General features: G+C 34.2%; 2 protein-coding genes across 2 annotated transcripts in view; one reads left to right on the top strand and one right to left on the bottom strand.

Moving 5' to 3' along the window:
- The window catches only part of fray (oxidative stress responsive kinase frayed), a 217,980-nt gene extending 210,048 nt beyond the window's left edge, over window positions 1-7,932 (bottom strand). The window contains exon 1 of the mRNA XM_081736582.1: window positions 7,710-7,932. Coding sequence (XP_081592708.1) covers window positions 7,710-7,747 — 38 coding nt within the window. The 5' untranslated portion in view covers window positions 7,748-7,932. The remainder of the gene's footprint in view (window positions 1-7,709) is intronic.
- Window positions 1-27,459, top strand: part of LOC145668579 (uncharacterized) — a 151,284-nt gene that overhangs the window by 86,828 nt on the left and 36,997 nt on the right. The window lies entirely within an intron of this gene.

Here is a 27,459-nt window from a genome sequence, read left to right as displayed (position 1 = left end):
TATTTCTCATTTCCTTTAGCTTCAACTTAACAATGAATAAATAAAAATAAAATGTATCCATAGCCCTTCATTACATGTAACGCAAAGAAGTTTAGTTTTGGTTTTAGCTTTAACATACACTATTCGATTTATCAAATGATTGTCGTGATAGTATCTTGAATAACGGAGAAGATCACTTTCGTTCGAGCACAATTTCTTTTGTGTATAAATTTTTCTGTGGTCATCAAAATTCATCACCACTAACAGCAATTGAAAAAGGCAGGACAATCACATAAATACTTCAAATCCACATTATTAACCAGATCTTGTAATTCATTACGCCAGCAGTGTAATAGAAATAATATCTAATAAATTAAATAAGAATAGTATGTTTTTAAATTGATCTTAAAATACGATGGTAAAATTAATCACTATAATTACCACGGATCCAAATTAAACATACCGGGTCGTTATTATCGTTATTATCAGACTCACCATTCGGGGTTTCAGAGGGATATGCTCCCCTGAGTTTGAAGTTGAAAAACCTGAAACTATATTTATATTGCAAAGAGTCTTCCCCCACTCTACCCCCAAGCAATACAGTAAATCTTTGTTTTCCCTTAATAACGTTATTTTGCTCAAGAGACGGTTTAAGCCCCGAAATGTCCCCCTTATGTACGCCACTGAAAGCAAGACCTATGTGATTTGAATCTAAGAACTTGAGAAGTTTCTCTGGAATCACGAGGAGTAGAAGATCATTATTGTCACAACTGTTCTTGTATCAATTCTGTATTATAATATAATAATCTGGTGATGACAACATACTTGCTAGGGATTCGTTGTAACTTTACGTATTTTGTTTAAATTTTGAGTTTTACATACCAGGTTTTGCTTTTAGACTAAAGGAAATGGTTAATAAATGAATGGCAATGATGAAGTAAATACTGGAAGAACAAAACATCCATACTCTTGAGCGAGATTCAAACTCGAGACAGATATGACTTTATAATCACTAATCTAGTACCTTACACAATAAGATCATGCCAGCCTGGCACATTGTAATATTATTTTTTAAAAAATTCTGACCGTGAAATGAGATTGTGCGATTGCAAGTTGGAAATATGCACATCCATTAGTAAAGAATGCAGAATAAAAGGCAGGAAGCGGATATGACAAGCAAGTATACACAGACATCGCTTTGTTATCCCTTCTAGAGATTCATGCATGAGAATCTTTGCATGCCATCAAAACTTTTATAAACACATGAGATTCTATAAAGCAGAATTTATATGCATATAACAGAGTTTTATTATGCTAAATTCGATTCATTTTTTAAAAAAAAATAAGATAAAATTGCATGAAACATAAAATATGTAACAAAACAAGAGATTTTATAGCAGTTATTTCCTTTCTTCTAAAGCTACTGCAATGACGAAGTATATCAAACTTTAATCCAGAACAGAAAAACTTAGAAAATAAGACGCTAGTAGATGAAGATCTGGGTTTAAAGAGGGGGGGGGGGAATCTATCTCGTGCTATAAATTTAGTTAGTGAGTGCTTTCGTGTTGCGAGTGAGTTGTTAGACGAGTTTTATTATTATTATTATTATTATTATTATTATTATTATTATTATTATTATTATTATTATTATTATTATTATTATTATTATTATTCTCTCCGTACACAGTTTAAATACGACTTGAAGCTAATACATTTTACTAGTGGAAAAATACGTTATGTTACTTACTGCAGCGCAACAAGCAAAATAAACACTACAAGGATTATCCTTTGTATTCTTCAATCAGAAGATTATTATTAATAACAATAGGTTTTCGTGTATATGGATTATTTTTGCTCGTACTACAGAATGATCTGAGTTAAAACAGATTAATAATTGCATATTTTTTAAAAAATTCGAATTGACACAATAGCATGCATAAAGCAAATGATACTTTATGTACCGAAATCGTTTCGCAAGACGTGTACCTTCCTCCCTGGTGCTATGCCCAGCTAATAAATACAGTACAACATTCACCAGGAAACGAGACGAGACGCGAAATAAGTTTTTTTTTCATTTTGTTAATTGTGTAGAACTTTGGTCTCGTCTCTCGAAACATTCTTTCTTATTTTCAATGACGTAACTATGGGGGGGGGGAACAAACGGGGCTTGTGCCGCGGGAGCCGGATTAGGAGGGCGCAAAATTGGGCAAATATTTCGGGGGAGCGTTTTGGTTTGGTTGGTTAAGGGGGACGCTGTTGCGAATTCTTGCCCCGGGCGACAATTAGCGTATTTGCGTCGCTGCTTGCCTTGTCTCGAATCTCGAAAAGCTTTTCACGTCTTATTTCGAAAATTTCTGGTCTTGATTTGTAAATTTATATACTTGACTTTTGAAAGTAGTCTTTGTAGAATTTTGCACTTAATAACAGTATTGATTGAGTTCTAATGGGGCGTCAGTATCGAGAAGGAAATTTAAATATTGTGTATTTATAACTGTTAAATAACTGGAATAAAGTAAACGGAAATAAATACAAAAGAAACAAAAAAAATACATATAACCTAAGTTTCTTAATTAACTCATACCCTCAAATGTACATAAAAGTCATTTAAAATTAGTGTTGCAAGACGAGACAAAAAGTACATTTTAAAATTCAAGACGAGATTAGAAACATGAAATTTCCCCATTTTCGTAGGCAGCACTGTTTCACTCAAGTATTAGATCTTATACACTGTTTTAGTTTTACCTGGTTCATAGTATAAAAAAAACTTAATAGATAAAGTGATTGTACCAACACAATGAAGAGCATTTATCAAAGATACGCAATCCATTAGATAATATACTCCACTAATAAATTTTGTTTAAATGTGTTATATCATACGCTTCGTGAATCACGCATGGCTCGGAATGGTTCTAATAACTTCTAAATGAACAAGAAATAATCAGGGTATACATCTTGAAAACGAGATGAGGAAAGTTTTCTAGGAATTGAAATTTACGAGAGGAGACGAGACGAGAAAACCTTATTTTTCGTCTGATCTCGTCTCATGGGTAACATTATTCAGAACTAGTTACAGAACTACTAGTAATTGATTTTAACAATGTGAAATTTCGGTATATATATATATGAAATATATATATATATATATATATATATATATATATATATATATATATATATATATATATATATATATATATATATATATATATATATATATATATATATATATTAACTAAACTCCTTTGCTCTTACAGATACAAATAATGTAACAGAAATAATAGTAAGCTATATATAGTTAGCCAACTTGACAAAAAAAATCCATTAAAAATCAATTCAGGTCTAAAGTAAGATGCATTACTTTTAACTTGGAAATAATATTCATAATAAAAAAAAAAGTGTAAAGCATTAAATTATGTAATGACATATCAGGAGGGTTTTAATTTCCGATATACATTATTTCTTATCTAACCTAGTTACAAGAATAAATCAAATATTCAGAGTGCACTATGTATTCAGATGATGTTAAATTATATAGGAAACAGAAAATGAAATAAATGAAAAGAAATATTTCAGTTTAACTTTTATGCTCTTTAGGCTAAATGAGACTATTTTTAAGGCAAGTGAACAATAATGGAATGAGAAAATAGAAAAAAAAACGAGAGTATCCCGAGAAAACTCATGGACACGATGTTGTCCACTACAAACTTATTTGGCCGGGAATCAAACCAAGAACCCACGCCCCAGAAGTAAACGCTCTACCACTGAGCCACCGTGCCCCTATAGGAAACAGAGATTATACTAGTTAATGAATTAAAGTGTGAGATCTACCTTTAAACCATTTTTATAAGGTGTAATGACTTGAGTATTTTAAAATATTGATAAATGCTCTTTGAATTGTATTTACAATCAATTGAATAAGTTTGAAATTTTTATATTGCGAATCATGCAATCATAAAACAGTTTGAAATCTGAAGATTGGTGAAGTAGAGTTGTTCATGAGAGTCGAGAGATTTCTCATCTCGAAAAAAACAGCTCCAGAATTGTCATTTTTCTCGTCTGGCCTCAAATATAAAAATTTACTTCTTGCTTCGGCTCTCGTCTCGTATTCGGGACAAAAATCAAGATGAGAAGAGAAATTTCTTATCTCATGAGCAAAAATTTGCACTCAAGCGGCTTTTAGTTGAATGATGTTTGTTGCAGTGACATTCGCAAAGGAGGGTTTTGAGTTTAAATTTCCCACTTAGCAAGATATTACGGAAAAATAAACGTTTATCATCTTCATAACATGAATAGAAAATCTCAAATGTGAAAAGGCATTGGTTATGTACTTGAACTCCAGCCCCCTTGATAAAATACTGTGTACACTACGGTTGAATAACCCAACTTCCATTGCTTTTTTTAAAATTTATTGAAAGAGTTTACCAGCTCCCAACGAAGGATCAACACCCCATTGGAAATATTCTGCGACCCCATTGGAAATCGAACCGGAGCCACGCACATTAAAAGCACAAAACTAATTACTTGAACACACGGGAAATCAGTTTGTTTTAGTTGTTTTGAAATAATCTTAATGTTATCGATCTACCTTTGCGTATGAATGTACATATTTTTTCGATTTACTATAAAACCTAAATTAATTAAGTTTCAGTTACGGAGGTCTAAGGCAGACAAGAGTGCATTTGTAATTAGTTCCTTCTTACTTCTAAACGACCATAAACAAAACCACGGTGAGTAAAAAACTCTGATTTGTTATTGACTTACTGCTGAGTGTACTCTTATACTACAAAATCACTAGAAGTATAATTTTACTATTTAAAATAGACTAACATATAAAATAGGTATGTTATAATGTAAGATACAAGAACAAAAATAGAAATTACCAAAAATTACCAATTTGTTTTGTTTATTGTTGTTAAGAAGTAAGAAGGAACAGAGTATGGTTAAGTAATGTTTGGTTAGCACATCAAATTTCACTACAGTGACTTTTAGTCATGAAAAATATTTGTTTTGTTTATTGTTGTTTAGAAGTAAGAAGGAACAGAGTATAGTTAAGTAAGTTCTGATTAGCACATCAAATTTCACCACAGTGACTTCTAGTCAAAAAGTATTGGTTTTATTTATTGTTGTTTAGAAGTAAGAAGGAACAGAGTATAGTTAAGTAAGTTCTGGTTAGCACATCGAATTTAACCGGAGTGATTTCTAGTTTTCTTGGGCAGAGTTTGTGAACTCTTAATTCAACAAATTTTCCTATTACCACACAATGCCAGGTCAATATTAAGAATTCTATGCCCTATAGGAAAACGAATTCAGGACCAGACACACCGAATATGTGAGCGCTAACCCTTATATGAACAAGAACAATACACATTGTATTATATGAAAAGAACCAGTGATATAAAACGTGCAGAAAATCTCTTTGCAGCATTATTAAAAGTTCTAAACAAAACACCGTACATTTACAGTGTATTTCTGTATTAATAACATTATTATATTTTATGTAATTCAAAATACTTCCAAAAAATTAAAAGAATAAAAAGCTTACGGTTTTTGATAAGTTACTTAGATTACGTAATTAGGTTTAGAACAAAGAAACCGTTTTACTAACGTTCAGATTAAAAAAAACGGTAGTTTTTCTACTGTCTCAAGAAGTTTTATTTAAACAAAGGGTTGTTGTTGTCTTTCACCCTTAAAAATGACTGGTAGCAAGACAATTTGCCGCAACGGTGTATCTGGAAAGCTAACGCTCACAATTACAGCAACTTTTTCGGATAAACCGCACAAACACTCAATGTTTCTTTATGACATACTTGTGAGGGGCCTCCCTAAATCGGAAGTAAGAAAAAGTAATTTGCTATTACATATAACTCTTGCAAATACTTCATTGTCCCAGTTTGAAGTATTTGCAAGTTCTTTCACATGCTGATTTACTTCTTTCCAAAATTTTCTGGAAACAAACTTCTAGGTATATACCAGTCTCGATTATTATGGATTGGCGGGTTCCAGTGTATATGTTTCAAGCAGAGTTTTATTTGTCGATAGAAAAACGGGATGGAAATGTATTGATATGACATTTCGAAATTTTATTAGCAAATAATGTATTTAAAAAGAATTTCTCTAAAATAGGATTATTGCAAGACAGGTAACATATAGCTCAATACCTTGTACTAGAGTTTAGTTGATTTTGAGTTTAACGTCCCGTTCAGCAGCGAGGCTATATGAGACGTGGACCTACTGATTAACGTGGAATCCGAACCACATGAGCTCCCGCCGGGAATCGAACCCGGGTCTCCCACGCCAAAGGCGCGCACGCTAACCGCTTAGTACCTTGTACTAGAGAATTCTGTCTATTAGTTCCCTACTAACAACACATTAAATTTAAGTTGAACACTTTAGAAAAGAGCAAATTTAAATTCCAAGAAATCCTTTAAAACACACACACACATACACACAGAATATACACTTTTTAACGACATCGAGTGCAAGCAAATATTTGAAATTTTGAATATTTCCTCTTTCCTTCAAAGATAAATCTTTTACATTATTTCAAAATTGTTTTATAAGAAAGAAAAGTCTTTAAAATATATCGTATAATATATAAAATAAGAAAAGTACTAAGACTCTTGATATCTCATGTTTTAAACGTTCCAGAATCTGAAAAGCAACTAGCAGAATTAGTATCAAAATACTCTTCAGAATATGAACAGTTTCATGGGGAGGGGTGTGTATGTGATCAAAGACTTTCATATTTTTCAAAATGAAAATGGGCCATACAAGGTTATAGCACCTATAGATTTCACCACGGGCCCCCAGACGAATTTCATGGGGCCCCCACTATTGCTAACTCATTGTTATGAAAATAGCCGAAGAATAACTCAAAAGTTGCTATGGACGAAACTTTATTCTTGTCACCTAAAGATGTTTACAAAGTCGATAAATTCTCAATTTTTAAAAGAATTTAATTTAATCACCTTTCTTTCACCATCCAGAATTTTAAATTTGAAAAGAAAAACATCGTTGATGTAGAAATTTAAAGAAATACTTTTTTCACGGGTTTTCCAAGACTTGTAGGGATTGCACTCTCGCTGTGTATAGGTATTATGAGCGTGCGAAGAATTGTTAGATGAAGAGGGGTGAATCGAATCTTTGTAAAGCTGTAGGTCACTTGTAAGAAAGGTGTAGAATATCATCTGTTTCACTTTGTATTTCCCAGAAGATCCTGTTTTTCTGAATGTTTCATACACTATTATCAGGTAAGAAAAAGAAACAGAGGAGCTAAAATAAATAAATAAACTTTCGATCGTATTTAATGGTAAAAAGTTATTAATATTGTTTTAAGTTTCAATATAGCTAGGTCCATAAGATTAATATGATTAATTACAGATTTGTAATCATTAGCTTTATAATGCTCGAATACAGTACAAGGCATTGAAAACTGAACCCCCATAGGCCCCTCAGTTATCTCACTCAAGAACTTGATATCGTCACTTCACTGTAATCATCTCGTAAATTGCTTGTTATAAAACTGCAAAACTGGTAATTTCTTGCAAAACAGGTCATTCACACTTGTGTTTAAAGTGCACCAAACGAGAAACAAAGGAACACAAAAGTCATAGAATAAGAAGTATAACATATGCTTCTTTAGTCCTTTTAATGACTATTTTAAATTAATGCAACGATACTGGTGATTTTTTTTTTTAAACAAAAAATTATTTTAAATGAGTCCCACTTACCTTACTGTAAACGGCATCCTGATGAAGTCCGTTGACATGTCACAGAAGCCGTAGCTGTAAGATTTGTAGTATGTAAAAACGCTAATACAACCGTGCGTGTGTTTTGTTAAAGAGCGCCACCAATCGCGTGAGTACCTGTGTTTACGTATGTATGTATGTATGTACTTTTACGTATGTATTCCGTTCCTGCGGGAAAAAAAAATATTAAGCTTTACTTCCAACTGATAGGCTAAAAACTACGCAACCAACACACTCAAGTGGCAAAGGCAAACTAACCCAAAAAGCAGGGTTGCTCGTACCGTGTGACTTGTCAAGTAGTTTTTTTTTTTTTTTAACTCTCTCGCTCTCTCTCTCCTTTTACTTTTTAGAAAGAGAAACATCAAGTTCCTCAAGGACTTGACTCTAACTGGCAACGCCGGAGTTCGGACCGGACATTTCCAACTAGCCCCTTCCCGCCTTTCAAATCGTTATGTGTTATTTGCAATGCACAACACGGTCAGCCCTTTAATACCACCCACTACTATTATTATAGACACTGTTCCTCGCATGTATATATGATTGTTGTTATAACATACACACACACATGTTTAACCTTTAAGCTGTCTCTGTAGAGAGTGAAGAACACAAAATGATAACTAAAAAAATATATATACTATGCACTAAATCTTGGCTTTATAGTCGTACAAGGGGAAAAAATATGACTTTTAAAAACAATGCCGATTTATCTTTTTCTGGATAGTGAAAATTTTATCATGCTGTTTTTGTTTACATTTTTTCTTGTCTCTTTTTTCCTTCATTTATCTGTACTGGCACGCGTATTAAAATATATATTATTTCGAATATTATTTGGTTGTATCACTAATCAGAGGCGTTCCCAGAAGCCTCTAAGGCAGTAGCGGACACATAATTTCGTCAATAGGGGGGGGGGAGGTTAAGCACTCAATTTCATTTCCTTTTAGGTCAAGTGTGATATATACAATATAGTAAATGTTTATTTGTCTAAAAATCTTGCTCAACGAGGGAGGGTTGGACTCTAGGGTTAACCAGTATTTTAAGTTTTTCTCCACTTTGAAAAAGTTGAGGAATATTGAGACAAAATTATAATAATATTCTAAATTTTGGGCTGGGCTAAAGATGTGATTTGCCCAATCAGTAAATTTAAGACCTTTTTTGTTTTATAGTACATTGCAGACGAAAATTTAAGAAGAATGATGAAATTTTAGGTGTTTTTATATATTAAAATTAAAATCATATTTTATAATAGAGAAAATAAAACATTGGTGGAATATTTGGACCCAAGAGGAACGGGAATGGGGAATGAGGGAAACTTCATAACGATTAACTGCATAATTTAGTAGGAACAATTTTAAAATTTTAACTGGAATTCCAATCAGGAAAAGACCATTAGGAAGACGTAGGCTCAAATTGGAGGACAATATTAAGATGGGTCTCGGAGATATAGGAATGCAAAGTAGAAACTGGATTCGCTTGGTTAAGGACGGAACTCAATGGAAAGCTTTTCTGAATGCGGCATTCAACCTTCGGGCTCCATAGGCTACGGAGTTAGTTTATTGTTCATGGCCTATGAAACCCGAAGGTTGAATATTCAGAGAATTATTTTATTTAAAATTTGTTGGACTGAGTGTTGTAAGATAAATTAGAGAAATATCTTTTCAACTTTTTCTTGGGGGCACGACGGCTCGTGCAATGAGTAACTAGTTCGATCTCAGGCAGTGTAAGTTTGTGATGGTCAATATTGTATCCGTGGACTTTTCATAGGTTCTCCTTTTTTCCTCCCACATTCTCATTCCAATAATTAATTCATTATTATTCATTTTCACTAATCGTGTCACCTTTAGCCTGTAGGGCATAAATGTTGAACGTTAAATTAAATATTTCGATATAGTTTTTTTTTTCCTACTTCTTGCTCTCAACTAAGCATAACCTGTCATAAAATTTACTTTACAGATTATTTGATACGTATACCATAATCTCATCAAACATTCAACACACATCCATGGATCTTTGGGACATAAAGTGAGAATTCAGTAGGTGTCCATTATTAACAAAGACGCGTTTAATTGGAGCTCCTCTGGCGTTCGTTTATCCGGATACTACTCCAAGATGCCTGAACCATTTTCCATCAAATTTGAAATGGTGATTCGTAATGAAATGAAATCTTTCAGTTTTCCGACCCACGGTTATGAAGGTTAGGCTAAAGGAGACGGTGATTATGAGAAATAAATGAAATGGCGGAATGAAGAAAGTGGGAGGAAACGGGAGAACCCCGAGAAAACCCACGAGCACGATGTTTGTCCACCATAAAGTCCAAACGGCACGAGCTCATATCGACCCAGGGACCCCAAGCACGACCCAGGTGAACGCTCTACCACTGAGCCACCGAGCCCATGGTGATTCGAGAGTGCACGCTGAGTGTCGTAAAGAGTAGCATGTCTCGATTGGACATACCATTGAGGAATAATCACCGAGAAACGGGATACCCATTGACTTAACCTTGAAAAAGCATTTGGACCGCGAATTCTCATTGTAAACAACGGGAAAATAGGATTTTTAACATTAGAAATAGGGTGAAGTCCTTTTCATTTTGTTCTGCGACCATGATTTTTCAAAGCCATTATGCTTTTAGCTGATATGCCAAACTCAACTACCGGTATTTGCATGTAGTGTTCGTTCATGAAAACAACTGATGCACTAATATATATATATATATATAATCAATAAAGGTCGATAGCTTCACTCCAAATTTGCAATTAATGCGTACCTAATATAATAAACGACTATGAATCTTCAACGTATTTTCATAAAATATCACAGCCATCTTCTGCAGTAACATTGTTGCCAGGGCTCTGTAATCTAGCTCTTTTGGAGGCGAGATAGAGTAGTGGGGAACAGGCTACATTGCAAGTATTCATCTTACATGATGATCTGTGTACTCGGCAAATGCACCGGATTAAAGCCCCGGCCGTACGGTATTTCGGAGTGCATATTAATAGTAGCTTTTATCTTTCATATCCTCGGCGTTGTATAAGAAAGCAAATAAACAAAAGCTGATCTTCAAACTTAAGTCACATTGTCTTATCTATAAACGACTATTGGATCCAGTTAATTACACACGTGTATTTGTACTGTTTACAAAAAATAAAGTTTTGATTAACTTCTTTTGATTATGCTCTGCATAAGCCATAGCCACAGAGACGCACCCAAGGAAGGTCCACTGTGTCCGGACTCTCCTCCAAATTTCGTAACTCGACTAACATTTGTAGACATTCTTACCAGAACTACACTTGTTCAGCAGAAAAATGATTTATGTAGATTAACGATTTGATTTTAAGCCTCATTTGTATTTTTTCTTTTCTTATAAAAATACTTTAGTTGTATCTTTTTTTTTCTAAAAATTTAGGCAGCAGTAATTAACAATTAGTTATCGTCTTTTCCGGTGCAGAATAAGTGAGTTTTAATATTACGTAGACGTATCGCCCCCCCAAAAAAAAACTTTGGACCCCTCCCAGCAAAAATTTCTGGGTGCGCGCCTGCACATACAACATGATTATTCTTAGTGAATTATTATACCTAGGTAGAAAAGTTGTTGGAATGGACAAGAAGATAAGAATCCATAGAAAACGATCTGATGTGATGTTATCTAACACAATTTTACAAACTGGGGATCGAAGCAGAGATTCCTCATGTTAGAGATGGACACATTAACTAATGCTGATTCATTCTGCTCCCCGCTCTAGTGCTATCTGATAGCAACGATTATTTTTAAAACAATCATTGTAAGAAATATTTTTAAACTATTACCGTACTTGTAAACTATTCTGTAATATTGGAAGTTGTAATGAAGAATGAGACCGTTGTTTACTACAAAATATTTGAACGCCTTGGGGAAAGACAATACTATGTCACATTTTCTAACTTCCTAGTAAACTGAAAAAGAGAGTTCAACATTCCCACGCAATACAATGCAATGACGCATACCAAATAAACTTACCCTACCATCTGCAGATATATTTCGGAAATTAAACTTCCTGCATACTGTTCTGTGATCCGATCCCAATCCATTCCACCAAATATCTAAATTTCACCTGAATTGGTTCTTATCATTGTCTTCTCCCCGAAGCGCTCATTTTTATTATATAGGATATTTAATTTAACTCAACAAAGTTGTTTCATTTGACTGAAATATTTACACATTCACTCTCAAACACAACTCTTACTAGCTTCTTTCACTGGTCTATTCTCTTAGAATATCGCCGTGGATATATGGTTTTTGTTGTATAAACAGAGATAGTTGAATATTACAGGGACTGCACGCCAGGAGATAAAAAAAAAAAAATGAGGAAGAAATCTGCGTTAGTAGACATCTTGCAACCCTTCATGAAAACATGCAGGCCCGCTACTAAAGGGAAACTAGGAGGGTCTGGCATCCCCTAAACTTTTTGTGGCCCCTCTAGACCTCAATACAAAAAAACACAATTTAGATATTTGTAAGAGAAGTTTAGATCATTTGGTCCCTCTAACATATTCATGGCCCCTCCAAACATCTGTGGCTGGTTTCGGACCTGATAACATGTAATTTGGGTTGCATACTTTCAAGGGATATTTTTTAAAAAAGAGTATTTAGTAATTTCATATTTCTTTTTTGCTGAGTTTAATGTCCTATGGTTATGCACCGAGGTTGCAGCAGTACGTAATGAGAAATGAATGATAATGGAGAAATGAATAAAATGGAAGGAAGCGGGAGAACCCCGAGAAAACCTTAAGTTACTACATACGCGTTAAAGATACGCAAGTTACTGTATAATATACTACTATAATAAACATGGTTTAAACGCTATCATATCACACCTTTGATTATTGTTTCGTAATGCATAAGGATTCTGATAACTTCTAGAGGAAATTAAGAAAAAAATAAAACCACAAATTTTATACATAAATTTACAAATCCAATACAAGACAAATTTCGAGACGAGAAAAGTTTTCTGGGGATTGAGACTAGTCGAAAGTTCAGAAGAGTTTGCGAGACGAGACAAAAATCTTTATTTCTCGTCACGTTTGCAACGCTTTTTCTAACCGAGACTCGAATCCAGATTTTTGGGTAACAAAGGCAAGCGTACCAGCCATTAGACCAGTCATCCGGGCATGATCAATAGTTTAAAAAAAAAACATATATAATATTAATGATATTCGTTTTAGGAGCAGGTATAACAGTGCCATGTCATTATATTTACCGCAATTACTTCATAAAACACTAGCATATAATTTAACAAAGCTTTTTTTATGCCATTATGTGTCAGTAATTTGTTGTAAGCACTTCCATATACTTTAACGACAATATGATGGAAGCTTGTTACTTAGTGCATCGACAACGTATAATTGAATGACGTTGTTATAATAGTATACACTTGCTAGTGATTTCTTCTAAAACACTAGTGCTTAACAACAATATCACGGCAATACAGAAATTTATTCGTAATTCGTTGTAAATAATTATTAGCGTATAATTTAAACATAATGTAATTGCAACATGTTTGTTTAGTGAATCGATATGAATCGCAGGTGAGTAACAATTAGGTTATCAATTACCGTAGCATATTTACCAGTAACCAGACCCGTATTTAGGTAAGTGCTATTCTGTGCTGGAGCACAGAGCGGCAGAATTTAGAGGGCGGCAAAATTCTGGATTTTTAAGATTTACAATACAGTAATATTTAAAACTAGCAACCCGCGGAGTCCCGCGCAAGCGCTAGAAAACATGTTAATGTCTTTAATTCGTTCTAATCATAGTAGTTGCTAATTAACTAGCTTATCTGATTATTTTTTAAAAAATCATGCTCTCCCACCCCCACCCCAAGGGTGAGGATGAACTTGAACATCATGAAATCTGATACCGTTAAATTCAGTGACCTCGAAAACTATGAATTAGGCTATTTAAAATTACATTGTATCTTGTGTAACTTGTAATACCTACACTCCTACTTAAATGTTCGCTGCTATGTTCGCAAAATCACGGCTTATTTCCTTCTTTGAGACAGAAGTTTCTGGGGGGAGTGGGAATTATTTAGAACACAGGGGCGCACAGCATATAAATACGAGCCTGCTTGTATTCGTTCGTATTCGCACCCAGAATTCCCGCCATTTACTCGGGCTAGATCAGTAGCCTGAGTGGGGCTTGCATTTATTCGGACTCGCGCTCAGTAGCCTCGTTAGAGCTTGTCCTTGCTCGGCTTCGGGCTTAGTTGCCTCACTGGGACTTGCAATCGTTTGTACTTCCACCTAGAATCCTCAATGGGGCTGGCATTTACTCGGACTCGGGATCAGTAGCCTGATTGGGGCTTGCATTCAGTAGCCTGATTAGGGCTTGTACTCGTTCGTTCTCGGATTCTGGGTCACTATCCACTTATAGGCAATTTTTGAAGTATTTTGAGAAATCTGAAAATATGCTGTTCAGGAATCACTAAATACACATTATCAGTGTTTGTCCATCAGTGGCTGCATATTTCTACTCACTACTACGCTTAAAAGTACCTCGCCTTACCTTATATTGCATACTTTAAGTTCCCTAAATAGAAAGCCTAAATGACTGATAGTTTGAGAAAAATCTTTCCATTGACTTTTCTCTCTCTCTCTCTCTCTCTCTCTCTCTTTTAAAGTTAATTGACTCAAATTCGAAAGCGAGATACTAATAATGACATGAATATAAAAGAAACGTACTGTTATTGCTTTCAATAATAGTAAGGTAGGAGAAGAGAATTTTGGACCAGCTGGGTTTGTCTGATATAGTGTTATAGAGGCACTCTTCTTTGAAATAATAATAAAAAATAGTCTTTGTTGGTAGACTAATCAGACGTAGCTGTAGGCCGTATTGTTTTATTGCTCTCATTATCTGATTCTTATTTTCTTCATGTCTGTTGTCGGTGTTTCACAATAGCTCGAACTTGTTTGTATTTTGCCCCTGGTCTTTAAAAAAAAACTCGATACTATTATAAAAACTATAAAAATTTTACGAGAAAGTTCCGGACATCAAAAAGGATAGTTGTCTATGTTCCCGTTTAGTTTGGAGTTTTGAGTTGTTTCAGGATGTAGTGTAGCGCTTAAAAAAATAGGATCATGAAAGTGGAATCTATTAGATTGAAATGTTAGTACGTCCGTCCGTTACTCCACACGATAACTCTCGAATGAAAGCGATTTTTTTAAAAAAAATGTTTTTGTATTAGATATAGCTACAGCGATCAGTTTGTCAGAGTTCTTTAGTGAATTCCATTCGTTAAAATTTCCAAAGGGCCACGGAGATTTTAACGGTGAATAACCATATCCCTTCCTTAATATTGGAACAAAGGGTTGTAGAAGTTACAAATCGCGCCGATAGATGGCAGTAAACATTCTTCAGTAGTTGACATCTACTCGGAGAAATTGAAACTTCTTAGCACGTGGTCCTTCTTACTGTCTGCCACAGTTTATTTTAAGCTTCCTCGTTTTTTCTTTTCATTTTTCGAAAATAATTCAAATACAATGAGCTCGAAACGTAATTTTGCTCTCTGAAAATCATTGATTTTGTAAAACGGAACACCATGTATATAGAGTTGCCAACGAGACAGCAGATAGTTTTCGTGTCGAGATACGAGACGAGTCAGAACTTTTCGGAGACTGATATATCTTTGGAAACGAGATATCTTTACAAGACCACACAGCCTTTAACTCTTGTTTCATAGGCAACCCTTATCACGCAAAGAATTAAATTCGATTCAATTTTAAGGAGAAATCAAAGAAGTCAGAATTGTACTTAAAATATTAGGTACATTCTATGAGTAATGGGATATATCATGAGATCGTTTTATTTTTGTATACACCATTTGCTTTATTTCTTTTCTTCTTATGGAATTTCCTGATTTAAAAAAAATGGCACCACTATACCCTTCCTTAAAAGATTTCAACCTCAAACAACAAGTGTTAATTTATATACTCCGAAACAAACGCACGCTATGTTCTATGGAAATCGGAAATTCATCTCAGATTGTTTGTTAAATTCCGGATCAAACTCGCTTCTTGCTCATTAGCTTCAAGCGTTTCCTCCATTAGGAACTTTCAAAGTGAGCATATGCCATATTGCTTGAAAGTCAGAAATTTTAAAGAAAAGTGCACACGTATAATTATAAACAACCTTTACATACCGGTATATAAGATGTAGTAAAATTCATCCCCCGCCTCTAAGCACTTTCAGTCCTAATCCTAAATACCATAGAAACCACAACATACGTTTCATGAAGCTCGAAGAGCTTTCTGCGCAACTTTTCTCGTATTTACGTATTTCAAATTTAGAGCTTTCATCTCTGGTGCTAAAGATCACTGGTTCAACTTCAGGCCAAGTGAGTTTGTGCTGGACAACGTTGTGAGTTTCAATATGAGTTAGGAAACTTAACACTTAAGTGAAATTAAGTAATTGTATGTTCCTTCTGTCACAAAAAAAAAAAAAAAAAAAATTATAGATTCACTTTGTGAGCCACATAATGTCACAACTCCCCATTTCCTGGCAGAATTACGGATTCAACACTTATAGATGTGAACTCATTCAAAATCAGATACTATCTTAGGCAATATGTAGTAAGGACAAACTTAATACTTAAAAAGAAAGAAGAAGAAAAAAAAGAAGGTTGTCATTACTTTTCCTGTATCTATTTTTCATCATCATATGTGTTTATTATATACAAAAAATTGTTTATTTTTATTATTTTATATCCATATAAAACAATAAAACAGATAAATAATTCCGATTTTCATTGCTGTCGGAAATACTGCAGAAAAATTATGAATTGGAATGGAAATTTAAATTTGTTTTAAAAATTGCAAGACATAAAGCGAAATATATATATATATATATATATATATATATATATATATATATATATATATATATATATATATATATATATATATATATATATATATATATATATATATAAAACATCGGTGTGTGTGTGTGTTTGTGTGTACCTATGGATTTTGTAAAAATAAATTATGAAATAATAAATGAATAAATGATGGTATAACACTATCATTTTAGTTTAGAAAATTAAATACATGGAAGTGCGTCGGGACCGTATTACGGCAAATTGTGGATGCGTTAAAATATTAAATAATACTTTTAATAAAGTAGATACTTTCAAATATTTAGGATCGATATTAACAGACAAAAATCATATTCACGAAATAATTAAATGTCGACTAAAAGCAGGGAATTCGTGTTACTATTCGGTTCAAAATCTCTTGTCGTCGTGAATTCTGTCGAAGAATTTGAAGCTTAAAATATATAAAACAATAATCATGCCTGTTGTTCTGTATGGTTGCGAAACATGGTCGCTTACTCTGAGGGAAGAACATAGACTGAAAATATTTGAGAACAAGATCCTGAGAAGAATATTCGGACCCAAGAGGAACGGGAATGGGGAATGGCGGAAACTTCATAACGAGGAACTACATAATTTATACGGTTTACCCAACATTGTTAGGGTCGTCAAGTCTAGGAGGCTTAGGTGGGCAGGTCACGTAGCTAGAATGGAAGAAAGTAGAAACGCTTTAAAGTCTTGACTGGAAGACCCATCGGAAAACGACCATTAGGAAGGCCTAGGCGCAGATGGGAGGGCAATATTAAGATGCATCTCGCAGAGATAGGAATACAAAGTAGAAACTGGATTCAATTAGCTAAGGATAGAAGTGAGTGGAGAGCTTTTGTGAAGGCGGCATTGAACCTCCGGGTTCCATAGGCCATAGAGTTAGTTAGTTAGTTAGTTATAACACTATCATAGCACGGTTTGAACAAGCTACATAATGTTCTCATATCTTGGGAATGCTTAATTTGAATATGGATTCAATTAAAAATGATAGGAAATACTTAGAGAAAAGTTCGTGCATAGACACTGTAGAAGAACATTGTATTCTTTAGACAGAAATATGAGATGTTTTATAGTTGCTATAGCAAACCTAGGTATGCTCAGGACCAGACATCTTTCTTGCCAATCTACAAAACATTCTGATGGACAAAAGGATAAAAATGGAATCAAAACGTTTCCGTATAGATTACAAGAATTATAGTTTCTCCGTAAATGCTAATTTATACCATCCGTTCAGGCACGTCGCTTATCTGACATGTTGCGTATCAGAACAAAATCTCATCTACAATAGGTTTGAACTTTGAGTACTTGTACTTAGTGTAAACCCTATATACACCAAGGGGTTACGCACCAAGGGAGGGTTAAAAGATGTCCACTACACTAAATCATTATTTTTTGTTCCAGAAAATGTAATACTCTTCTCTATTATGTGCTTCCAGTTGTCTTAGTTTATAGTTAGTACAAAATAGAGAAAAATATTATATTTTCTGGGACAGAAAATAATGATTTATGTTGTGGATAATTTTTTTAAAGTCCTTCCTTGGTGCAGTGTTGCGCGTAATCTTTTAGTGTACGTAATGTTTCCACTTTTAATACCATCACTCTAAAACAATATGTCCACCACGAAAGCTTTTTTTTTTTTTTTTTTAAATGTTGTTTGTTTTCTAGAAATTAAAAGTATTGAATGCCAGAAAATAAAATTTATACTATTTTTGACACAAAACCTGCGTTATGACATGAAACTAAAGAAACATCTATAAAAATTCTTATCCTAATAAAAGTGTGGACAACGTTTAACACACCTTGGTGTACGTAGGGTTCGAGAATATTTTGTCTGAACTATGTGCGAACAAACAGATAAGATATGCGCACGCTTATCAGATTTTTCTCTCTTTTTCACAACAATGCATTTCCGTAAATTAGCACATAAAGTATAAAACATTAAACAAATCATGCAGACGAGTTCGGTTGTCCTCCAGATCTTCTTTGTTAGTTCATAAGGAAAGGAAAGTTATTATATATATATCCTGCAATTTAGTTTCCTTCTGAAATATGCAATGTGTTGGTATTTAATTTCTATAGGTCTAAATTTGAAGCTAAACTTTATTTACTTTTTTTGTAAGGATTATATTAATAACTGGAACTACATCTTCCACTAGCGTCCTCTCTGCTGGTCTAGTGGCCAACGCATGCGAGCCTTTGGTGAAGGCGGTCCTGAGTTCGATTCTCGTTGCGAGAACGAATTCCACCTCAAGCTTGAGATTAATATCTTATTTAGTTTCAATATTGAAAACTAACTTACATTTCATCGAACAGCAATATAGCATTTCTATAAGAGTACTCTTTCATTTAACAATTCAGTTTTACCCAGGTAAATTTACTGAATGTTATCACGTGGCGGAGTGAAATGATCATGTAACAATCCTTCAGCCATCAAAATTGGGCTTCCAACTTTTCACACTGCATCTCCAGCTTTCATCATCCCTTATTCTATATTTCTTCAAAATTGATTTTGAAGAAATACAGTGTTTATGAGCCCCCAGCATGTTTCTATTAAGATAACTCAATAGTAAAAAGTATATAAGTTATTGCCGCAAGTAACGTGCAACTATAAATAACTTTTTCAAACTTATTTACACAATGAGAGAGTTTGTTCTTTAGACAAAAAAAAAAAATGTAAACTTCAAAGATACGTATCTTGAGCTGATATTATGGCAATTTTAAGCAGTCGTTTTATTGATCACTTGAAGTTCTTAAGCTCCTCTCAGTGAGATTTTGAAAATTTATGTAATGTCTTGCAAAATTTACTCTCATTTCGATCACCATTGCAAAAGTTACATGTTACTGTCATTTGGAGCGAAAAAAGTGATTGTGTAGATCAAGCAAAGTGAAAGAGTTTGCGTGTATTTAAGAATTACTACTTGTAAACTTTTTTTTTTTTTTAAAAAAACATAGTTTTTCTGAAGGTTTCTTGGTAATTTGAAATCACAAGTTTGAAGCTCATCATAGAAATCTCCCAAAATATGTTTAAACCAGAGGCGTCATTTGGGGAGAGAGGGGAGTCAATTGGGCCCTGAATTTGAGATATACATATTTTAAAAATTAATTGTACATTAATCATATTCAAATAAAGAAAAACTTGAAATTCTTTTGTTGGTGGAAAATATTGCTCTCCAAGCAAAATCTGAAATAACGTTACTGGTTTAAACCGACATTTATTGAAAAAAAAAACAAAAAAAAAAAAACAGTTTGAATTACAACTGACATTTTTTATTATAACATACCCGAAAATTGCTGGCAAGCTGACCCTTCGGTCGCGACTCCGATCTGGAGGTTGAAGATGTCCGCCGGACGCCATCTTCTTTGTGGTAGATACACTTAACACAGTGAAATGATGAACAAAACACACAGCTTCAAGCTTGATTCACAAAAGTAGTAATGCTGATGATTTGAATCACTGAAACAATGTTAAATACACTTTTTTCTTTTCTTGTTCTACGCATGAAAATAAAGAAAATAAACGTAGCACTTTATGGAGTTAATGTGGGTAAATACTTAAAATCCATCCATCCACAATGACCTGATTCTGAAGAGTAGTATGATTTCAACCGGTTACTTTTTGCTATCAGTACATAATTATCCTTTAGAGAACATGCACAGACTATTTCCACGTACTCGAGCACTGATAAAAAGACTGCCTACAACTATTACACATAAACATTTAACAATGATATGCTTTCAAATGTGTACTGGTGACGAATAAACTGGTCTGTGAAAAGAGCACCATTCCGTACCAGTAACGAAACTAAAGCCTTCACACCTTTAGCACTCTTGGCTGTTTGTTGTTTCGTATTGGGAAGGAATAATTTAGCACTTGTCCACCTCCCCCTAGACAATGGATGCTCTAACAAGCTGTTGTTTAACCCATTGTTTAAGACTTGTGGATCATTTGAATTTGTAATTAACAATCATCAAGTCTTGAGGCCAATAGATAACAACTACAGGATCTGGTAGGTCTTCATACAGTGGATGGAAACTTAAAGAAATGTTGCTGGTTTCATTGACCAAAAAAAGGTATAATGTGATAGATACAAATTCATTATAAAAGAATTTCATAATCAAGTGTATATTTTAAAATAATTGGAATAAAATTATTACACCTACTAGAAATAATACATCTAAAACAAAATAGTAATTTGCCATTTGTATTACAAAAGTCCATCATGCCTTAAAGCTATTTTTAAAGTTCATTTGTAACATCAATTATTTATGCTAGTTTTCGCACTTATAGATCTTTCGTCAAGTGAAACTTTTGTTTAATTATTAGTACATAGCTTGTGTTAATGGATAGTTCATAGAACAAATAAACCAATATAAATAACTTAAAACCGGGCCTTTCCATTCATAAGAATTTCAGGGTCATCTATTTTTATACCAGAAGCTTGTGAAAATAAGAAAAAGTGCTGATAAAATACCGAAGCAACCAAATGAGGTAACACTATATTCGTCAAAGCTCGAGTCACAATCCCTTGCCACCTAATATATTTAATTACGATATTCTTTTGTCAATTCATGTTCGTAATTAATTATAGTTAATGCATACAAAAAGCTTTTTCATAAATAGTTTATATCGAAGATATAGCGATTGAAGTATTTTTCTCTTAAGGCTTCTTTTGATTAATTTATTTGTTCTCTCTTTCTATCTCTTCGTTTCCAGTAAATCTAGCATTCCCTGTAATACAGTTTTCCCTCAAACAGCACCATAACCGGTTATTTTTCTTACCCTTACTTGTCTTACACAAGGCATTCGCTTCCATGTTTCTTCTATAATAAGTGTGTATCTATCACGTCACTTTCATTAAGAGGGGGGAGGTATCAATGAAACTAGTTACATTTCTTGAAGTATTCATCCACTCTATGAAGACTCACCAGATCCTGTAGTTGTTATCTATTGGCCTCAAGTGTTGATAATTGTTAATTACAAAACATATGCAGTACACAGCTTTGGCGGTGGGGTGCTGACTGCCACGGGTGCTGACTGCCACAGCCAATTATTGGTGCTGATTGCCACGACTGGAGCTGATTGCCAATATCAAGGTGCTGACTGCCACGATGGCGTGCTGACTGCCACGAGCCTGAGAGAAAGTTGCTAGACGTAACATTACCGGACGCCAAGAAGCATGAAAGAAACTAGACGAACTTTAGGATAGTGTTATTCAGACCAACACCTAACAAAGGTAAACAGGTCTCTGTATGTACACTCATGTCCAAAGTTATTGTCGCATGACTATAAATATGTTATTCTAGTAATATAATTTGATAACGAACTCGCCCGGTATTTCTTATAATGTTAGTATGTGTATAATCGGCAAAGACAAGTATGTGGTAAATTTCATGTCAAAAGAGCAGTAAATAAGACCAATAAAACGAAAATATTTTTTTCTTGTCCATTAGTTACATTTTATTTTACTCATTATGATTGTCGCATTTATAATTCTTTCCCTATGAAATTTACCACAAATATACATTTCCTGATTATACACATATCAGTATTAAAAGTACTCTGCAAAATTATCAAATTATATTCTTACAAGAAGACAATTGTAGATATGCGACAATAATTTTGGACATGAGTGTACTTCAGTTTTGTAAGGGAGCGGTGCGTACAAAATTGGTACGATTTATGTATTCTCACTTAAACTCCCTATGTCAGCATGAATTGTGTACAGCTGCGCAAATTGTTTCGAGCAGCTCTTGAAAGTTCCATCAGAAAAAGCACTGCTGGCTGTCCCTCACAAGGGAAGTTCAGGATAAAACACTCGCCGGCAAAGATACTAACCATACCATTTAAAGTCCCAATTCATGCTGATTACAACAAGCTAATAAAATTCCTGTACGGTTGAGAACGGTTCGAGATATTCAACTTGGAAGTTTATATGAGAAAATGAGGATGCACGCATTTATACGCGTTAAGTACAACATAATTAGTAACGAATATTGACATACGAATTGAAAGCTATCGGAAGTAACAGAAAAAAAAGTGTTTTGCAATAACTAACGGGTTTGTTAGATACAATTAGTCATTACATTGTTCACAATAATCATAGGTTAGAGATGAAAATTGATCATTGTTGTTCTTCTGTTTTATGAAGAAATGACGCAGGCAAAAGACTCCCTTGCACTATGAACATTTTATATATGCAATTGCGTTACATCCGTCAAGGGAACAGTTCGCAGACCAAAGCAAAAAGCAAATTCGACAAGTAATTCAAAAGTTATAGCCTATAATTTGTTCGTAACCTGCCTTGCAGAACGCAAACTGAAACAATGCAATGTACAGCGGTGATCGGAAGTGATTCGTATGGACACGAACTTTGGTTGTTTCGTTGGTACATTATAGCGTCCAGCAGGCCCGTAGCCAGCCCAAAAATTTAGGGGGACCCGGTAGAAGTTAGGGGGGGGCGACCCAATCATATTACACTTCATCACCATATTATAGTTCATTTGAAAGCCTACCGTGAAATTTTATGGGGGCCAGCCAAAATTTAGGGGGGGGGCGGCCCCCTCTTGCCCCCCCCCGTGGATACGGGCCTGGCGTCCAGATGAAGAAGTTTCATATTATGTACAAATCTGCCATAATCTTTGATTGATCGGAATCAAAACACATCAAATGGTTGCACAAATTGTGTGCAATTCTTTGGTATCTTCTCAACCATTAGGTCTTTGCCATCCGTCATGCAACTTGTAATGGACAATTTGTCTGTGAATGGACCCCAGTGATCAAGCAATAGCAAGTTCAAACCATCAGGCTTCGCCATGGGAGAGAATACTTAACGCATTGAAACGTGCATCCACTCATTTTCTCATATAAACTTCTAAGCTGAATATCTCGAACAGTTCTCTAAGTATAGGAGTTTTATTACCTGTTGTAATCAGCATGAATTGGTCCTTCAAATGACATGCTTATTTCTCTGCAGGCGAGTGCTTCTCCCAAACTTCCCTTGTCAGCTGGCTTCAGACCCTCATATCCATTAAATAATGCAATAAAACAATTAATATAAACAATGAAATGTGCAAATTGTACATATAACAGAAAAGAAAATTCCTTTATAAATATCCAAGTGTATGTCGTTCCACTTAGTGAGCAACTTTGTAACTTATAGGATGCCACATAGATTTGCTGTGATGATTACTAAATTAATCCGTAATTATTCTCTACTAAATTAATTAATAATCATAAATTTACTATGAGGGATTAATTCCTCTCTTTCCAAATACAGTTACTCCCAGGCTCGTGGCAGTCAGCACGCCGTCGTGGCAGTCAACACCTTCATATTTACAATCAACCACAGTCGTGGCAGTCAGCACCGATAATTGGCTGTGGCAGTCAGCACCCGTGGCAGTCAGCACCTATCCGCTTTGGCATGGGAGACTCGGGTTCAATTACCGGCAGGAGCTCACGTGGTTCGTATTCCATGTTAATCAGTAGGTCCCATCTCATATAGCTTCGCTGCTGAAAGGGACGTTAAACTCAAAACATATGCAGATGAAATTATTGGAGATTATCAGTGCAGATTTAGGTGAAATCGATCAACTCTATCGACCAGATATTTTTAGCACTCGTCAAATACTCGAAAATAAAGTGGGAATACAATAAACAGCTATATCAATTATTTATTGGTTTCAGAAAAATCTAAGACTCGCTTAGGAAGGAGACATTGTACAACATTCTTGCCGAATTTGGTATGAAAATGCTTGTCCATGAGCTTTTATGTTGAGATGAACCATAAGGATGTATCGTTGACATTATTATTTTTTTCTGCGATACGTTATAGGGAAAATCAAAAGAAATAAAATCTTTCAGCTTAACGTCTCACATTATGTCCTTTAGGCTAAAGGAGACGGATGATTAATGCCGGCAAGTCAGTAATAATGGAAGAATTAGTGGAATGAGAATATGGGAGGAAATGGGAGTACACCGAGTACACGATGTTGTCCTCCAGAAACTTGCTTGGCCGGGGATCGAATCAGGGACCACATGCACGATAGGTAATTGCTCTACCACTGAATCACCGTGCCATTCACCAGTGAGCCTTACAAGATTGTAACGTTAGTATCGTCCGTACACGGTAACTGTTGAACGAAAGTTAATTTTTGAATACTGTTGTTTGCTGTATATGGCTAGAGTAATTATCTCGTCCAAGTTTATTAATGGAGTCAATCAGTCAGCATCTTCATGGATAAGGATCAATTTAACGGTGGTTATCCATATATACAATTCATTCATAAAGTTAAGTTCCGCGTAACGCTAATATGCAACCCTCAAAATATTTCAGAGTTATGGGTTGCATAAACGTCTAGGCGAAAACGTTCAGATATTAGCAATTTTTAGTCCTTATTATAAATGCAAGCCCATTCATTCGTAGAAATACGCGCGAGCCTCTTTACACTGTCTTTAGCAGAGTTTATGTGTATATAAGGAATACATACGTATCCCGTCTTGGATAAAAAAAAAATCATATAAAGTTCTCGGGCGTATTTTTTTCAAAATTTATTTTTCCTTCGTATAAAATTCGGTAGCACATATTGGAATTTTTACTTTCATCCGTATTCTTGTCGGCTGCAATAATTCGCATTTGGTCTGCAATAATAATTGGAATTTTGCTATCGAACTACTGTATAAGATAAACCACGATAGGTAGAGAACCGCTATAAGCGTGTGTTTCATTGCTACCAAAGATTAAAGCAAAGGAGAGGAAAAATGGTTGGCAAATTTGTAAGCGACCATAAACAAGCCTTTACAGAATTACATCATAACCCATTAGAAATCATCCTTTACGAAAGTATAATTTAAACGTACGTTTACATATAATGTGGCTATATATTGAAATTGTTAAGGGACTATCGGTGAAGTCAAGCTATATATTCAAATCTAATTATATCCCCACAAAGGCAAGTAACGAATTAGCGCATTTTGTTTAATGCAGTAACAATAATAATAATAATAATAATAATAATAATAATAATAATAATAATAATAATAATAATAATAATAATAATAATAATAATAATAATAAAAAAGAACAGTTTCATAAAATGTGGAACCACTAACATTGAATAATCACAAGAATTATGAGGCAAATAAAAAAGTTTGTGGTACGAAGTCGCTTTTAATATCGCTGCTAATTTATTATCCGTAGCTGGAACGAAATTCAAGTTATGATTCTTAAAAGTATAAATATAGCATGCAGTTCTTGGTTTTCACGATACACACTAAATCAATATGTTCTGTCGTATATCATAGTAACTTAAATATTTATGTTTGTTTTATTGTTAGTTTATATTCTACTCATTTCTAAAAGAATAGTTTACATTTTATTTCTCTTATACCATCATCATCATCACGTGTCACAAAATGTTTATTTACATTTATGTTGGTGTCGTTCAGTAAGATTCATTTAATTGTTTCTTGTAGAGATACAGAATTTTCGGTTCATTTTTTAAAAATCATGTTTTTTGTTGTTATTTTTTAAAGGAAATTATATACTTTTATTTAGAAAACCACTCCTCGTACCCTAATTACCTTAAATTAATGGGTCGTACATCATTTTTTCCACAATGAATTAAGCTTTTCCATGATTCCATGCACGTGTATCACGATCCACACATTCGGGAAAAGTTTACAGCAAATGATTTTTTTTTAATTTGCTCTTTGCTATTGAGGAACCTGGTTTAGGTCAATGACAGCTCTTGAGGGAAGTCGCGTCGGTAAAAATTTAAACCTTTATCGCTTCAAACTAAGGGAAGAACGTTTACCTAATATGCCAATACTTGTATACAATCACTTGAAGCTAACGGAAAAACTTACCCAATATACTAACTTCTTGTATACAATCGCTTCAAACTAAGGGAAGAACGTTTACCTAATATACCAATACTTGTATACAATCACTTGAAGCTAACGGAAAAAACTTACCCAATATACTAACTTCTTGTATACAATCGCTTCAAACTAAGGGAAGAACGTTTACCTAATATGCCAATACTTGTATACAATCACTTGAAGCTAACGGAAAAACTTACCCAATATACTAACTTCTTGTATACAATCGCCTCAAACTAAGGGAAGAAAGTTTACCTAATATGTCAATACTTGTACACAATCACTTGAAGCTAACGGAAAAACTTACCCAATATACTAACTTCTTGTATACAATCGCTTCAAACTAAGGGAAGAAAGTTTACCTAATATGTCAATACTTGTACACAATCACTTGAAGCTAACGGAAAAACTTACCTAATATACTAACTTCTTGTATACAATCGCTTCAAACCAAGGGAAGAACGTTTACCTAATATGCCAATACTTGTATACAATCACTTGAAGCTAACGGAAAAACTTACCCAATATACTAACTTCTTGTATATAATCGCTTCAAACTAAGGGAAGAACGTTTACCTAATATGCCAATACTTGTATACAATCACTTGAAGCTAACGGAAAAACTTACCCAATATACTAACTTCTTGTATACAATCGCCTCAAACTAAGGGAAGAAAGTTTACCTAATATGTCAATACTTGTACACAATCACTTGAAGCTAACGGAAAAACTTACCCAATATACTAACTTCTTGTATACAATCGCTTCAAACTAAGGGAAGGACGTTTACCTAATATGCCAATACTTGTATACAATCACTTGAAGCTAACGGAAAAACTTACCCAATATACTAACTTCTTGTATACAATCGCTTCAAACTAAGGGAAGAACGTTTACCTAATATGACAATACTTGTATACAATCACTTGAAGCTAACGGAAAAACTTACCCAATACAC

The sequence above is a fragment of the Thermobia domestica genome, chromosome 13, assembly GCF_964235325.1.
Source record: "Thermobia domestica chromosome 13, izTheDome1.hap1.1, whole genome shotgun sequence".
In the NCBI taxonomy this organism is placed as follows: domain Eukaryota; kingdom Metazoa; phylum Arthropoda; class Insecta; order Zygentoma; family Lepismatidae; genus Thermobia; species Thermobia domestica.
Note: the sequence above shows the minus strand (reverse complement) of the source record. Positions and strands in the feature narration are given on the sequence as shown.